Genomic DNA, 18,480 nt, shown 5'->3' with positions numbered 1-18,480 from the left:
AAATGTAGAGTAATAGGGTAGGGGAATGCGTTTGGGTGGGACACTCTTCAGAGAGTCAGTGTGGTCTTGTTGGGCAGAAGAGCCTGTTTCCACATTGTTGGGATTCTATGATTCTATGAAATACTGCTTGTGCAGATAGCCCATGCCAAGAGATGGGCAAGATGTCTGAAGCTCTGATTCAAGGATGCTATCAAGAGACATGAAAGTCCTTAACATCCATTATGACAAGTCAGAAACAGATGTCTAATGCAAACAGGAAACCCGCAGTGAGTGGAAATTCACCACTACCATAGAACGTGATTTCAGAAGCTCCAAAGCTAGCGCCACAACAAGGCATAAGCAGAGATTATCCTGTAACATCAGGAAGGGAGAACTTCACATGGGGACTCGTAGCAGAGTTTACCCTTCTAAAATTAGTTTATTCAGAAAGTGCAACACATGATCTCACCTAACCATGTAAAGGTTCTGAGAATGCATTCCCATCATCCCTCATGATGGAATTCTGCCAACTACTTACAATTACTTAAATTATTTAACAGAGGAAATTTTTGTTTTTAAACCTTCTAACTGGCCTCCACTTCCCTTGAATACACGGATTCTTTGGGTGCTGTAGATAAATATCCCCTGCTCCCTCCTGATCAATTATCCATTCTTCAGGAATGTATCTAGACAGTCTGGGGAAAAAAAGGCTCATGCTCCTGTTCTGCTGACATAATGGAATGGAGCAAGATCACCACAGAGTTATAACCCTGCCTCCACTACAATTCCCAGGATCAGGTATTTATATGAAGTAGGCAACTACCTACCATGCAGAGACACAGCTGAATGAGGAGGAGGAAGTTGAACTTCTGGTGTTGAACAGTCACTGAAGCAAATGGAAGAAAGTTAGCACAATGGGGCCCTTTTGGTGGAATGCCAGTTTTATCATTCACTGCAGTAATAGCGTCAAGAGCATCACTGCCTTAAAGTACTGCACACCTGCTTCATTCAAAATGTACAGTGTACTAGGGAAACCAGATGCATGATGGGAAGGAATTCCATTGGCCATATCATCGCAGCAATCCCACGAAGGAAAAACAGACAAAGTACCCAACTCTTTTAGCTAAGGAAAACTTTAGTTCAGGACTCATAGGATGGAGACCAGCATAAAAAAAACCCTGTGCTAGTTTTCACTCACTCCAATAACCAAAACCCTCATAAACCAAATGCAAAACAGGGTTTTGAGCCCTCAAGTGTTTACAGGCTACTTAACAATGCAAGTCATCACATAAAAATACTAAATATCTATTTTCATTTTTATTTAAACCACATGTTACAGTAGGTATCCTGGCAGGGTAGGTCCCCCCACAGGTTAAGCATGGAGGTCAATTGAGCCATTCCACTACCAATCATGTTCAGACCAACTAAACCAGTATTGATGAGGGGTTAAAACTTCAGACATTTTCTTGTTTGAACGTCAAACAGGACATTCATCCAGTGAGGGAAGAATACAAAAATGTTAATATCAATGAATAATAAATTTCCACAGAGGAAATTATTCTACAAATCTCACCCATCTTCCAAAGTAAATAGAAAAGGGTTGCTCTGGAGCGTTATTCGGGTCTGTGCCATAGTCTTCAAGTAACCAAAACACATGCTCTGGATTCTTTAGATTCACTGTTCCTTGAAAGGGAAGAAAGTCTAAACTCTGTAAAGAACATGAAATAACATTTGAGACAAAATCACATGTTCAACAGAACTTTTTTTACATTTTGACAACTTGAGATTATTAGACCAATGCATTGGTTGGCATGTTAGTCTTGTGATAAAGACAGTACCCAGTACCTTGTATAATCGTCTTATGGAATGGCCCAGGCCTCACTCTTACTTTCTAATATTTATAAAGCATTGAAGGCCACCTTTTTAATTATAAGACATAGGTGAATTATAACCACAGTTTCAGTAGGAAAATTCAGGCTTGGTGAGATTTTTGTATTTACTTGTGGACATTGTTGGCAGGGCCAGCATTTCTTGCCCTTCCCTAGGTGCTTTTGAGAAGGTGGTGGGTGAGCTGCTTTCTTAAACTGCTGCAGTCCATGTGCTGTAGGTACACCCACAATGACATTAGAGAGGGAGCTCCAGGATTTTGACCCAGCAACAGTGAAGGAATAGCAATACATTTCCAAGTCAAGATGGTGAGTGGGTTGGAGGGGGACATGCTGGTGGTGATATTCCCATGTATCTGATGCCCTTGTTCTTCCAGACGGAAGTGGTCGTGGGTTTGGAAGGTGCTGTCTAAGGATTTTTGGTGAACTTCTGTAGTACGTCTTGTAGACAGTACACACAGTTGCTACTGTGTGTCAATGGTGGAATGATTGAATGTTTGTGGATGTGATGCAAATCAAGACAACTGCCTTGTCCTTGGTGGCCTTAAGCTAGAGTGTTGTTGGGGCTGAACTCATCCAGGCAAGTGAGGTGTACTCCATCCATTGCTGATTTATGCCATGTTGATAATGAACAGGTTTTGAAGTGACAGGAGGCCAGTTTGTCCCTGCAAAATTCCTAGCTTCTGTCTTGTTGTTATAGTCATTGTATTTATAAGGCTAGTCCAGTTCAGTTTCTGGTCAATGGCAATTCTCAGGATGTTGACAGTGGGGGTTGTCAGTGACAGTATTTATCCTTATGCTAATGTGCAGCAACTTAACATAAACACACCAGATTCTCTCTTTCTGTGGACACCCTTTTATTTTGTCCTTGGAATGAGATGTGAATGATACTGAAATTACACATCCCTCGATGCACAAGAGGCTGAAGAGTCACCTGTGTAGTGAGGGGCTGAAGACATAAATAGGCCAGGCTAGGCAAAAGCAGTAGGTCCTTTTCATCAACCACTGGCGTCTCAGCTTGGTGTCTCACACTACCTGGCAGTTGCGTAGTTACTTTCCCAATGAAGAGTCATCATGTATTTCACAAATGAATTGAACACTGAACCTCGGACTGACTAGCAAGTCCCATAAACAAAAGATTACCCTCACCTTACCCCTAGATCAAAGGATCTTTTGTTATTTTTCTTCAACAAATGCAATTCTTCAAACCAGCAGTCACCCTCTCCCAATGACTCACTCTGACCTGACAGCAAGTTCTAATCAGTCCTTTCCTAACACACGTGCATCTTACACATTCCCACTCTAGCTCCTGGTGTTTCTACCTGATGTTCTCTCACGATCGGAGTGACACTGGAAAGCATGGAATGATATCCACTGCTAGTTGCCCCAAGATGATAATACTGGGTCTTCTCCTTGAGGCACTTTAGTCCTTGTAGTGAGGTGCTTATAACAATCGTGAAGGTAGATAATACAAGAATATTGATCCAACAATTATGAAGGAATATGAATATATGTCCAATTCTGAACAATTTGTCACTTAGATGTGACAGCATTACTACCAGTGATGTTTGTATCATACAGTCATACAGCATAGAAACAGACCCTTCAATCCAACCAGTCCATGCCAAGCATAATCTCAAAATAAACTAGTCCCACCCGCTTGCTCCTGGCCCCTATCCCTCCAAACCTTTCCTATTTATATACTTATCCAAATATCTTTTAAGTGGTGAAATTGAACCCCCATCCACCATTTCATTAGAAGTTCATTCCACACATTAACTACTCTCTATGTAAAAAGATTGCCCTCATGTCTTTTTTTTTAGAAACCTCTCTCCTCTCACATCAAAAGTGTGCACCCTGGTTTTGAAATCCCCCATCTTACAGAAAAGGCAACTACCATTAACTCGATCTATACTCATTATTTTCTAAACTTCTAGAAGGTTGCCTCTCAACCTCCTACACTCTAGCGAAAAATTCCCAGCCTATCCAGCCTAAGTCAAACGTTCCATGCCCAGCAACATCCTGGTAAGTCTCTTCTGAACCCTCTCCAGCCTAATAATATCCTTTGCATAACTGAGCAACTAGTACGGGACACAGTATTTCATGAGCCATTATATCATTAAGAGTTGCTTCCATCACCGTCCTTTGAAAAAGCAACTCATACAATTGCCATGTTGATAGAAAAGGTGACTGAGGTGGAAGCTGGAAGATGGTCAGTTTCTGCAGTATATCCTGTAGCTGCCCACACAATAGGCACAGACTAGCAATGATGGAAGGGCAGAACATTGAGGCAAGTCATGCAACAGCCATAATGTTGGCTGGCTATTCTACAAATAATATTTTTATGAATATTCATTTTTCTTCTCATACTTCCTGCTAACACTGGTCAATTAGGTAGATAGCCTACTCCCAGGTCTCTACCAATGATAGTAGCAACAAGGAAATAATTAAATATAATCGATGTAAGTTGAGGTTTACTATCTATCTTCGCAAGTGTCACCCTGCACTGATAAGAGTGTAACTGAAAGTGTTAAAAAGCAAGGCAAATCCAGGCATAAATATTTTCATGGAGATACTTAAACACGAAACATAAAGTGAGCATATAGGCGTAAGCAAAAAATCAGGAGGGCTAATGGAATTCTGGGCCTCATTTCAAGAGGGTTGGAATACAAGAGGAGGGAAGTGTGACTACAACTGTTGGTGAGACTACAGCTGGAGTACTGAGTGCGGTTTTGGCCCTCTTAATTATGCAAAAATACAATTTTGGTGGAGGAAGTTCAGAGAAGGTTCACACGGATGATCCCTGATGTGGGGGGATTGTCTGATGCGCAAAGGCTAAACAGGTTGGGACTCGACTTACTGGAATTTAAAAGATTGAGAGGTAATCTCATTGAAACATATAGGATCCTTAAAAACCTTGAGACAGTAAATGATGAGAGGACATTTGTCCTCATGGGAGAGTCTAGGATAAGAAGGCACAGCTTAGAGTTAATGGGTGATAATTTAAGATAGAGTAGTTTGTTTTCTCAGAGAGTTGAAGGTCTTTAAAACTCCTTGCCAAAGAGAGCTGAAGAAGGGTTATACCCGAAATGTTGATTTCTCCACCTCCTGATGCTGCCTGGCTTGTTGTGCTCTTCCAGCCTCCTGCTTGAATACGGAGAGGTGTGGGAGCAGAATCTTTGTGCATATTTAAGGCCGAGATAGATAGACTCTTGATCAGTAGGGGAAATCAAGAGTTACAGGGAAAACACAGAGAAGTGGATATGAGAATGTCGGATGAACCATGATCCAGTTGAAGGATGGAGCAGACTCGAGGGACCAAACGACTCACTCATGATCCTATTTCTTATGGTCTTCAAACTTACTTAAAATATTTGCTGCTTTCAGCATTCTTGACAAGAAGTTAGACTGTGAGATTAGTTAAGTAGTTATATAGTATAGGCAGCACAGTGGCTCGGTGGTTAGCATTGCTGCCTCACACCCCTAGGGATCCTGATTCAGTTCCAACCTCAGGTGACTGTCTGTGTGGAGTTTACACATTCGCTGTGTCAGTGTGGGTTTCCTCCAGGTGTTCTGGTTTCCTCTCTCAATCCAAAGATGTGCAGGCTAGGTGGACTGGACATGCAAAATTGTCCATAATGTCTAGGGATGTACAGGCTAGGTGGATTAGCCATGGGAAATGCAGGATTTCAGGGATAGGGTAGGGGAGTGGATCTTGGTGGGATGCTGTTGGAGGGTTGGTGTGGACTCAACAGGCCAAAAGGCCTGCTTCCACACTTGAGGGACTCTGTAATTCTATTGGCTGAAGAAAAAGACATTTCCTTAAATTATTGATGAAAATGTATAATAAGAATAGCAAGTCAAAACATTGAGAAGATTAAAGATTTTCCCAGAGCAAATTATTACATAAAATCTTCCATTATTTTCACAAGTGTATCAAATTTGAGCAGAAGTGGCTACCATAAATAAAGCAAGTCTTAGGTAAATCATCTATCTCTCATCTGTCCCAAAGATTGGGAGTCATGTTCTAAAACCACAATTGGCATCTGAAACTTTATTCAAGTTCTCATTTTTCTATTTGTGTGGTAAGATGGTGCCAACAGTTAGCTATTATGAACACCATCAGTACAGTCTGACCTCATCCCACATATTTTGCAGGAATCACTTCTCCCACTTTAACCTAGATGTGTTGAAAACAATTTTTGTGCCACCTTCTGACCATTGAATCTAGTGAGGAACAAGAATGAAAAACCTTGACAGCATGTGCCATTAGTTACACACTTAGCAATTAGTTACCAACTGAGGCATTGAGGAAGCTATTTTCACTATCTTAATATTCTCAAACTTCTAAATTAATCAATATTGGTGAGAAAAGAAACATCAGCTAAACCTTAGACAGTAGATTGAAGAAATATCATACATACATCTATCTTTTGAATCCTCTCTTTTTGTGTCAGTGTTTTATTGAACGCATAAACCGTTATCTGATAGGTTGAACCACATTGAAGGAATGGGATCTGAAGTAGAAAAAATAAATATGGTTAATTTAATTCAGACCTATAGTTTTAGCAATATACACAAGGCAATGTAGATGGTTCCTGTGCATACACACCATTCTGTCTGCAGGATAATTTTTCAGTGAGTTATAAAGTTCTTCATGTGTTCTTCCTTGACCCCACAACTCAAATATTGATCTGCAAAGTAAAGCATGGTTGTTGTGTCCAAAACAACTTCTTCAAACACAGATTCTGATGCCATACAGTGATCTAGCTGAAACACCAGTAGCAATACCATAACTGTAATTCCATTAGTAATTCTCGTTAACCATCATATTGTAAAAGTTTTCCTTAAAAGATAAAAGGACCAAATTTCCCAATGCTTTCACTAAGGCAACACCCACATCAAGGCACAAAGGTCAGAGAAAGGGTGCAGCAAACAACCTACCTGGAACAATGCCCCTTCACGTTATCTGAAAATCCTCAGTGCTTCCACAAGGTGATGATGTTGGGGAAAAGAATTTGTATATAACCAATGGAAAATGGGCCATTGGTTATATACAAAATGAGGCAATGAGGAACAGTTCTAGCTTCACACCTTAATTTTGTTTACATAGTTCAGTTGGGAATGCAAAGACATTAGGAACTGGGACTGATGGCAAGAGCTGCACTTTGTGATGGGTTTACTATAGCTCAGATCAAAGAAAAGCCTCAGTTCGCAAGAAATCCATGCCTCCCCCTGCCACCAGGACAGTAATCAAGCCTCTAAATGTCCAACAGTAGCCAGTAGGGCCCAGTCAATGGGACATGGCAGAGCTCTAATCGATAACTGAAAAAAGTATTGGAGTAATCCTTTGCGACACACTACTGCCCTTTTGACCCTTTTCACCTGCTTCACTATTCAATATGATCACAGCTGATGATGTTCCAACTTTATTCCCATATTCTTTGATCCCTGTAGCCCTAAGAACCACTTCTAATTCCTTCTTGAAAACATTCAATGTTTTGACCTTGACTTCTTTTTGTCACAGAGAATTCCACAGGTTTGTCACACTCAGGGTAAAAGAAATTTCTCATCTCAGTCTGAAATGGTCTACCCAGTATCCTTAGGCTGAGACTCTCCAGTCACTTGAAGCATCTGTCTCTCATTTACCCTGTCTAGGTCTGTTAGAATTTTATAGGTTTAGAGTCATACAGTCACAGAGATGTACAGCACAGAAACAAATCTTTCGGTCCAACTCGTCCATTCTGACCAGATATCGTAACCTAATCTAGTCCCATTTTACCAGCTCTTGGTCCATATCCCTCTAAACCCTTCCAATTCATACACCCATCTAGATGCCATTTAAATATTGCAAATTGTACCAGCTTAATTCCCCCTCATTCTTCTAAACCAAAGTGAATATAGTTCTAACTAATCCATGCTCTCTTCAAACATCTCAGGAATCAATCTGGTAAACCTTCATTGCACTCCCTCCAAAGCCAGAAGATCCTTCCTCAGACAATGAGACCAAAACTGCACACAATGGTCCAGGTGTGGTCTCACCGAGGGCTTGTACAAATGCAGCAAGACACTCCTACTCCTGTACTTGAATCCTCTCACTATAAAGGCCAATATTACATTGGTCTTCTTCACTATCTCTATGTCAGCATGCTACATTCAGCGACTAGTGTACCTCAAGACATGTTGCAACTCTCCCTTTCCCAATCAAATATCACTCAGATCATCTGCTTTCCTGTTTGCATCTCTGTATACTCTTCACAGTTCACCATCCCACCCAGCTTTATGTCATCTGCAAACTTGGGACATTAAATTTAGTTCCCTTATGTAAATCATATACAGTGAATAGCTGGGCTCCAAGTACTGATCCCTGTGGTACCTCAATAGTCATTGGCTGCCACATGGAAAATTGAAGGAAAAATGAGGCTGTAGCCAATGCGAGAGAGAAGGGTTCACATTCTTGGCACATTGAAATGAATCCTAGAACAAGGGAAGATGACAGACTTGAATTGAATTGAAATGCTTTGACTAATCCAACATAAACATTTATTTGCTCAGACGGCAAACAGTGCAATGAGGGATGTTTTAAACTAATTCAATGTCTGGAAGTTGCAAGTAAAATTCATGTTTGAAGCTAGGAAGGAACAGTTAGGCAAATAAAACAATTAGAACAGAAATTGAAGGTGTGCCTGAAATGACCAGTGTAAAAATATTATCAGAGAAGAGGAGAAATAAAGTATGTGGTAGCAGTACATCAGAAAGGGAAAGGGACATCAAACAATGAAATGAAAAACTCACAAAGAAAATTAAGAGGCAATGTTCCAAACTTTACAATCATGTAAAACAGAAAAGTACAGAACATTTAAACAGTCTTGTAAAAGAAACGTAACAAGTGCTTTGGTATTTTAGGGGTAATGAATGGTGCTGAACATTGCACAATCATCCACGAACATCCCCACTTTTGACTTTATGATGGAGGGAAGATCATTGATGAAGCAGCTAAAGATAGTTGGGTCTAGGACACTACCCTGAGGAACTCCAGCAGAGATGTCCTACAGCTGAGGTGACTGACCCCCAACAACCACAACCATTTTCCGATCATAGGATCATTGAATCCCTACAGTGTGAAAACAGGCTATTTGGCCCAACAAGTCCACACCTACCCTCCAAAGAATAGCCCACCCCAGATCCATTCCCCCACCCTGTTACTCCACATGTTTCTTGACTAATACACCTAACCTACACAACCCTGAACACGATGGGCAAGTCAGCATTGCCAATTCACCTAATCTGCACAATCTTTGCACTGTGGGAGGAAACTGGAGCACCTGGAGGAAACCCACATAAACACAGGGAGAATGTGTCAATTCCACACAGACAAATGCTCAAGACTGGAACTGAACCCAGGTCCCTGCCACTGAGGCAACAGTACTAACCACTGAGCCATCGTGGCACCCAATGTGTCAGGCATGACGCAAACCAGTGGAAGGTTTTACTGGATAACCATTGATTCCAGTTTTGCTAAGGTTCTTTGATGTTGCACACGGTCAAATGCAGCCTTGATGTCAAGGGCTGTCATTCTCACCTCACTGCTGGAATTCAGTTCTTTTGTTCATGTTTGAACGAAGGCTAGAATGAGGTCTGGAGCCGAGGGACCTTGGTGACCCAAACCGAGTGACTCTGAGCAGGTTATTGCTGAGCAATTGCTACTTGATAACACTGCTGATGGCACCTCCCATTACTTTACTGATGATTGAGATTAGACTGATGGGCAATAAGTTGCTGGGTTGGATTAGCCCTGCTTTTTGAATCCAGGACATACCTGGATAATTTTCCACATTGTCAGGTAGATGCCAGTGTTGTAACTGCACTGGAACAGCTTGGCTAGGGGAACGGCAAGTTCTGGAGCACAAATCTTCGGTACTATTGGCAGAATGTTGTCAGGGCCCATAAGCTTTCTGTCTCCAGTACCCCCAAAAGTTTCTTGATATCACATGCAGTGACTCGAATTGGCTGAAATCTGGTACCTGTGGTGCTGGGATCAATGAAGGAGGCCCACGTGGATCATCTAAATGGCACGTCTGGCTGAAGATTGCTTAGAATGTACAGCTTTATCTTTTTCACTGATGTATTGGGTTCTTCCGCCATTTACAATTGGGATATATGTGTAGTCTTCGCTTCCACTGTGTTGTTTAATTGTCCACCACAATCCACAACTGGATGTGGCAGGACTGCAGAGCTTAGGTCTGATCCATTAGATGGGTCGGGGAGTCCAGAACGAAAGGGCATAGGTTTAGGGTGAGAGGGGAAAGATATAAGAGAGACCTAAGGGGCAACTTTTTCACACAGAGTGGTACGTGTATGAAATGAGCTGACAGAGGATGTGGTGGAGGCTGGTACAATTGCAACATTTAAGAGGGTTTGGAGAGAAATGGGCCGGGTGCTGGCAGGTGGGACTAGATTGGGTTGGGATATCTGGTTGGCATGGACAGGTTGGACCGAAGGGTCGGTTTCCATGCTGTACATCTCTACGTGGGATCACATCACTCTGTCTATCACTTGCTGCTTATGCTACTTGGCACACAAGTAGTCCTATTTGGTAGCTTCAACAGGTTTTCACACCTCACTTTTAGCTTTGTCTGGTGCTGCTCCTGGCATGCCTTCCTGCACTGTTCATTGAACCACGATTGATCTCTGGCTTGATAGTAATGGTTGTTCAGGGGATATGCCAAGCCATGAGGTTACAGTTTGTGTTGGAGTACAATTCTGTTGTTGATGGCCCACAGTGCCTCCTGGATAAAGTGAGGACTGCAGATGCTAGAGATCAGAGCTGAAAAATGTGTTGCTGGAAAAGTGCAGCAGGTCAGGCAGCATCCAAGGAGCCTTTCTTATATCCGAAACGTCAAGTGCCTCCTGGATGCCAGTCTTGAGTTGCTCGACCTGTTAGTCTGCTAGTCTGTCGCATTTAGCACAGTGATAGCACTATCCAACATGATAGAGGGCATTCCTAATGTGAAAGTGGGATGCGATGGGATGAATTATGCTCACCTGAGTGGACACACAGACCCTCAGTTTAATGAGCCATTCAAAAAACAAGCACCTCTTGACAGTGCAGTAACCCACTCAGTAACAAACTGAAATATCAGGCTTGATTTTTGTGCTCAAATGCCAGAGTTACATGTGCACCCACATCCTCCTTCCTTAGGCGTAGTGCTACCAACTGAACCAAGGGGATATATTTGTGGTTACGGTTAGACAAGGATATAAAGGTTATATGGTAGTTTAACAGAATAATTCTATTACATTGCCAGAGTATCTTCCAGTGCATTGGATTGACTATTTCTACCCAGAAAGAGTGTTAAGAAAAAGAAGGGAACCTGGACAAATTACCTGTCTCAAAGATTTTTCTGAACATTCTGCAGATATGTGGGAACATCATAATATGTGGCTATTTTAACAATCCCAATATCATAGTTAAAATGGGAATTGTTTTTCAAAACACAAACAATCTACATTTCTCACCCATCAAGGAAAGGACTGTTACTTTCAAAAACTAAATTTAATAAATCTGGTAAACAACTAATATAGTTCAGTAAGATACAAAAGCATCTGACAAAAATCAAATGGAAACAAAGTTTAGAAAACAAGTTAGCAGATTAGTGATAAGTCTTCCAGAAAGAGATTTACAAAGTACAAAACAAATATATTGTTTAGCATCACTGGTGTAACATCGGTAATGGTGTAACAAAGCAACAACAAGGACAAGTCACATAACTATATGCCAGTAATCTCTAGCCCAATGTCAGTTCAGGAAAATACTTGGAATTCAAGTTTTACAAAAGTGCAGCTGTGCTTAAACATTTGAGCTTTGGATAACCCGACAGACTAAATAAATAAAGGGAAAACAGTAAATGGATTTTTAGAACTGAAAATGCTAAAACAAATGGAAGAGAGCAGGAAGACAAGCAAAAATAATTTTTCAATGGTTACTCAAGAAAACAAATAATTAAAGCTGCCAGTTGGATTTGCCACTATGCACTAAAACATAATTGCTTGAAATACATATTTATATTAATGCACTGAACTGAACACCAATGCCATATTCTGGGCAATAACAGATGCTTTGATTTTCCAACAACACCCAAACTATTGACTCTGATCCTTACCCACAAGTATCATGCACTGTGTTACACAACCCATTTTTAACAATGTTTCACAGCAACCAACCATAATGAATACCAGAGACCCAATGCCAGGAACTAGCATTACTAGCATAGGTCATTTTGCAACATATAAACAACTAGAGAGGAAAACATTGTTCTCCAACTTCTGATCATCAATAAGAATGACATGAATTACCTACTTGGCACACACTGTCCGTTTCATGACTCTTTTTGCCATGTCCTCAGAGGGAATGTGTAGAATCCAGAACGGGGACTGAAAAATAAACTTATACATTAAGATACTTGGAATGTCAGGAACGTTGATGAAGCTTTTAAAAGAACTTTAGTGAACATGAATTAAATTAAAATATGTTGGCATTAAACTGAACCTCACATCTCGGAAATTTGTAAATTTTGTTGAATGTTACAGGAATTTGAACATCTACATTCATCACCCTGCAATAAAATGTGCTTTAAAACTGCAAACATTTCCTAAATTACAACTTTTCACTCCTATTTAGAAGAAAGTGAAAACTATATCAAAAAATATAACTAGAAATAAAACTTCAAATGCAAGAGGTAGAGAAGCCTTGTTAATCAGACAGACAATCTGATATATTACATAGATGATTTTAAGAGGTGACCGTCTAGTGGTATTATCACTGAATTACTTATTCAGAGATCCTGGTAATGTTCCAGTGATCTGCGTTTGAATCCCACATAGGCAGACGGTGAATCGGAATTTAACAGAAATGTGGAATTAAAAGTCTAATGATTATAAAAGCATTGTCACTTGTTGGAAAACCTCATCTAGCTCACTAATGTCCTTTAGGGAAGGAAACTGCTATCCTTACATGGTCTGGCCAACATGTGACTCCAAACCCAAGGGAACATGGTTGACTCTTAACTACCCTCTGGACAATTAGGAATGGGTAACAAATGCTGGCCTAGCCAGCAAAACACATCCCATAAATGAATAAAAAATAAATTTGTAACAGTTCTAGTGTCAAATCCCACAGAAACTCAAGGTGCTCCATGAATCACGAACCAAGTCTAAATCGAATAACAACATACGTGCAATTCTGGTCTCCTTCCTATCGGAAAGATGTTGTGAAACTTGAAAAGGTTCAGAAAAGATTTACAAGGATGTTGCCAGGATTGGAGGATTTGAGCTATAGGAAGAGGCTGAATAGGCTGGGGCTGTTTTCCCTGGAGTGTCGGAGGTTGAGGGTTGACCTTTTCAAGGTTTATAAAATCATGAGGGGACTTGGCTAGGGTAAATAGACAAAGTCTTTTCCCTGGGGTGGGGAAGTTCAGAACTAGAGGGCATAGGTTTAGGGTGAGAGGGGAAAGATATGAGAGAGATGTAAGGGGCAACTTTTTCACGCAGAGGGTGGCACGCATGTGGAATGAGCTGTCAGAGGAAGTGGTGGAGGCTGGTATAACTGCAACATTTAAAAGGCACCTGGATGAGTGTATGAATAACAAGGGTTTGGAGGGATATGTGTCAGGTGTTGGCAGGTGGGACTAGATTGGGTTGGGATATCTGGTTGGCATGGACAAGTTGGACCGAAGGGTCTGTTTCCATGCTGTACATCTCCATGACTCTATGAACTGCACATCCACTTGGACACTTGTGATACCAAATCCTGTTCATTTCTAGATGAACTATAGCTGAAGATGCAAGGGCTTGTGACTTCTGTATTTTTTTCATTATTTGTCTTATCACATAAGATTTGATATCAGTGGCATTACAGCTCCTTAAAGTACAAATACAAGATTCACATAGTATCTATTAATGAGAGTAATGCCCCATGGCATCTCACTGAAGCAAATGGAAAATATACACCAAACCACAGGAAACATTATTACAGTAACCGAAAGCTTGGTTGAAAACGTGTTTTAAGGGCAGCCTTAAAATCAGGAGGGTGGTGACAAAGCTGACAATTTATAAGAGTTGCAGAGCATAGTGGCAGTGATGCTGGAAGCCCTTAACAATGAGGCTGAGCTGAATAAATCGAGGCTAAGGGAATGTACTGTCTCACAGCACCTATAATCCATCCACCCCACTCCCATCACCAGTGAATCAGTTTTTCTCTTTTTTATTTTTTCATGGGATGTGGGCATTGCTGGCTGGCTACCGTTTATTGCCTATCCCTAGTTGCCCTTGAGAAGGTGGTGGTGAGCTCCTTTTTGAACAGCTACAGTCCATGTGCTATAGATTGCCCAACAATGCCATTAGGGAGGGATTCCAGGATTTTGACTCAGCAACAGTAAAGAATGGCTATATATTTCAAGACACGATGGTGAGTGGCTTAGAGGGGAACTTGCAGGTGGCGTTGTTCATAGATGCAAATGAGTCACATGAGAAAGAGGGAGCAGAAGAAAAAACAGTTGCTTTAGCTCTGTCCCCAGGAGAAACTGCTGGCAGGTGGGACTAGATTGGGTTGGGATATCTGGTCAGCATGGACGGGTTGGACCGAAGAGTCTGTTTCTATGCTGTACATCTCTATAAATCTATAACTGCCCTTCCCCATCTCCGCCCCACTGAAGGGGACTATTGAAGTAAAACTATGCCTGGAATTGAGTCGATCTGAACAAGAAAAAGATGCCTAGGGAAAGCATCACCCTTTTGGCTTTGTTGCAGTAGAATCCAGATGGTATTTTAAACATAATGAACTGGGAATGTGTTATTCCAAGTGAAAAGGCAATGTTATGCAAAGGTGGGAAGTATAAGGTTTGAATGTTCTTTGAAGATAACTACCCCTCATCGTCACCAAAGTGTGAACTTGAGCCCCCAATATTCCACCAAATGTGTATCTCTCTGGTATTGTGTGTCTATTCATTCTAGAGGAAAATAAGGATTGGAGACTTGCGATTATTATTAAGCAGATATTAATTAGAATTCAAGATCTTCTAAACAAACCATCAATCAAGACCCAGCGCAAGCGACGCATACACAACCTACTGCCAGGACAGAGTATAGTATGGAAAATCAGTTCAAGCACAGGCAAGGAAATTTGTTCCAACATAAAACCAAATGACTGAAAGATATGGATTTCTGACTATCAGCCGAGAAAGAAGGCAGCTTTTCACATTTAGCAAGGTCCCTGTTACAAGCAATTGGCAGTCTTTGGGGGAAATAAATTGCATTGTTACTTAGACAGCTCTAATTCTCTTGTAACACCTCATATAAGATCTGAGGAATATACTCTATCAAGAAATTAATTCTTCACCACAACGTTTCATAAGGCTTCAAATTTTAACATCTATACTTCCTTCAATACAGGTTATCTAACTTGCACTGCCATTCTTCGCTGCTTTTATTTCAAGCATTGAACGTCTGAAATATATCACCTTTTGGCCTTATTTAATTTACAGGTACTAAACAGGATGTGATCCATTATATCAGTAAGGTGGTAGAGGAGGTGGAAATTGACCCAGGAGAACATGGATAAGGTTTCATGTGTTGAAAAATTAGGTGAGCAATCATACCTGGAATGCAGAGGGTAGCAGTATATGTATGAGTGTGGAAAATGATAGTCAGCAACAGCCATTGAACGTTGCTTACACTTTTCTATCAAGAAGCTTTAACATGCTTTTGTGACTTTTGTGATACAAACAGATTATTGCACAATCACTAATATAAAAAGACAACCTCACATACTAATTAGTATATATGTTACAGAACATGACAACATACCAAACAAACAAAGACTGTAATATAACTTGAGATTTCTCAGGATAAATATAACAAATCCAATCACTAACAAGTGTAGTGTGATATGATTATCTGTGTATTTAGTGGTAAAAGTTAAGGATGTACCATACCTTTTCATCAAAGCTTTCTTCACATTTTAATTGTCCACCACAAAGAGAAAACAGGGATTTTAGTTCCTGTAACAAAAAGATATATGGTTGGCAATGGCGCATATTAAAACCCTGAAAAGCTGTCGAATCAAAACCCTTCTGAATTAAAAGAATACTCACTTAACAAGTACTTCCTTGATTACCAAATAAGACTTTCTGATCGGAGTTTCAATATCCCTCCAACATCTTTTTGTTTGGTACAGTTTAGGTGTGCTTAATGACAGCTACATTATTGCATTAAAGGATAAAAAACATTAAAATTTGTATGATTCTCCCTACCTTTGTAGGTGGTCTTGACAATCACTCTAGCCAAGAGACTGAATCTCGTGGCTTAGCAACCAGCAATAAGGTGACGTTAAAATTTCTTCAGATGTTCATATCATCAACATTGAATTACAAAAGCATAGACAGTGAGGATGGTTCCTGTTTGGAATAATGAATGAATGGCACACAAGGTGAATCGGTCCATTCCTGGACCCGGTTGCACCAGCAGTTACTAACCATTTTGCATCATAAGGACAGATCTTGTGCTAGATAATACATATATGCACACTGATCAAAATTATGCTGACCACAGGAAATAGCAAGCCTTATGGCCTCTCAAGCCTGCTTTGCCATTCAATAGGATTATGGCGGATCCAACATTCTTCGCATGCACTTTCCTGCCCTTTCCCCAGATCGTTGATCAAACGAGGAATCAAGGATTTTACCTATCTCGAAGTTAAACATTCACAAGGTCTCTCTGTCCTCACAGCTCACTGTGACAAAGAGTTTTAAAGAGTTTCAAGAGTTTAAAGAAATTCCTCCTGATCTCAATTTTAAATTGGCATCCCTTTATTCTGAGACTGTCCCCTCTGGTCCAAGATTCTCCCATCAATGGCACCACCATCTTAGAGTTAACCCTATCAAGACCCTTAAGAAACCCTATTTCTTTCAATGAGATTACCTCTCATTCCTCTAAATGAACAGCTCAAATTATGCTCATGTAAAACTTTTCATACACATTAGAGAGATCATGCATCTGTAGGGCTGAAGTGTCAGAGGAGAAATAACAGTACTCGAAGCAAACAAAATATCTGTTCACGCAATATGTGAATGCACCATCTACAAAGTTTACAACAGTATAAGAATTACTTATTAATTTAGATAGAAAGGTTTTTTTATTGTTATGATACTGCAATTCATCAAATCATCATGAATACGACTTAACTAACAAGGAGAAGTGGTTAAACTAAGGTGCTGCTCCTTTCTTTTGAGTCAAGACCATTTCGCAGTCCTGAGTCTTATATCACCTTTTTTGTAGGGCCCCACTAGCAAAAGGTCTCGAGTTAAGTCTTGATAGCCAAGAAAGCAGGAAATCCTCACAGAGGGAAACCAGCTCTGCATCACAGGGTGTGGGTGAAATTTACACCTCTTGGGAAAGCACCAGAGCTGTAGCAGAGACATGATCAGCCACCCAACTATGGTTGTGTGAAGCGATTGTTATTAGAGCTCACTCTTCATGTGAATTTGAATGAGATGCAGAGAGACTGCAAGCACCTGGAGCATGAACTATATTCAGCAAATGATCTATGGAAATAGAAGGTGATTATGGTGACCGTTGCCTTTGTTAGTGGAGGCACTGAAGAGCAAAGAGCTTATGATACAGCTCTACAGAACACCAGTTAGGCCACAGATGGAATACTGTGAAAAGTTCTGGTTGTTACACAATATGAAGGGTGTGATTGCATTCAAGAGGATGGAGACAAGATTCCCCAGGGTGTTATCTGGGCAGGGAATTATTCAGCTATGAAGAAAAACTACAAAGAGTTGGTGTTTTTCCTTGGAGGGGGTTGGAATCTGTTTGTAGAGTACAAAATTGAGGGACAGAGACAAGGTACACAGTGAGAAATCTTTCCCCTCAGTTGAGAGGTCAATATCCAAGGGCCAAACTTTTATGCTAAGGAGCTGGTTTAGAGGGGATTTGAGGTGTTTTTTCACCCAAACGGGTTGTGGGGATCTAGAATACTGAAAGAATAGAACAAGCAGGGGCCCTACAGACATTCAGAAAATACTGAGATGACCACATGAATTGCCATAATATACAAGCCATAGGTCAAGTGCTGGAAAATGGGTTTTGAATCAAAAAAAGAAATTGCTGGAAAAACAGTTAACATTTTTCTTCCACATATGTTGTCAGACAATGCAGAGTTCCTCCAGCACTTTGTTTTTGTTTCAGATTTCCAGCATCCGCAGTTAAACAATTCTTTGAACTGTTTTGGAACAGGTGGATGTCTTATGCCAGGAGCAGTCACGATGGACCGAGTGGCCTCCTTCCTTGCTGGAAAAACTGACTCCTGCAGCTGCTGGAAATTTGAAACACAAAACGCTGCAAATTCTCCCCTTGTTCTGGAAGTGAATCCGCGGTGCCAGGTCTGACCGAGAGTTCAATCCCATCTCCGGTTATCACCGGGCGGCCAGAACCCGGACCCGACTCGGACTCACCGGGAGCCGGAATTCCAGGTTTTCTTGAGCTAAAAGCAGCAAAAACCTCCGACACACGTTCCCCCTGGAAAGTGCCATGTTCCCGTCCGTCAACAAAACCA

General features: G+C 40.9%; 1 protein-coding gene and 1 pseudogene across 1 annotated transcript in view; one reads left to right on the top strand and one right to left on the bottom strand.

The window, feature by feature from the left end:
- trmt11 (tRNA methyltransferase 11 homolog) overlaps window positions 1–18,479 on the bottom strand; it is a 96,558-nt gene extending 78,079 nt beyond the window's left edge. Inside the window, exons 1-6 of the mRNA XM_060821210.1 lie at window positions 18,380–18,479; window positions 15,857–15,922; window positions 12,226–12,299; window positions 6,478–6,559; window positions 6,290–6,382; window positions 1,553–1,687 (exon numbers count right to left, since the gene is read on the bottom strand). Coding sequence (XP_060677193.1) covers window positions 1,553–1,687; window positions 6,290–6,382; window positions 6,478–6,559; window positions 12,226–12,299; window positions 15,857–15,922; window positions 18,380–18,457 — 528 coding nt within the window. The 5' untranslated portion in view covers window positions 18,458–18,479. The remainder of the gene's footprint in view (window positions 1–1,552; window positions 1,688–6,289; window positions 6,383–6,477; window positions 6,560–12,225; window positions 12,300–15,856; window positions 15,923–18,379) is intronic.
- Window positions 14,329–15,059, top strand: LOC132830150 (SUMO-conjugating enzyme UBC9-like; annotated as a pseudogene).
- Window position 18,480: the final 1 nt, after the last annotated feature.

The sequence above is a fragment of the Hemiscyllium ocellatum genome, chromosome 3 (genome assembly GCF_020745735.1).
Source record: "Hemiscyllium ocellatum isolate sHemOce1 chromosome 3, sHemOce1.pat.X.cur, whole genome shotgun sequence".
Lineage (NCBI taxonomy): Eukaryota > Metazoa > Chordata > Chondrichthyes > Orectolobiformes > Hemiscylliidae > Hemiscyllium > Hemiscyllium ocellatum.
Note: the sequence above shows the minus strand (reverse complement) of the source record. Positions and strands in the feature narration are given on the sequence as shown.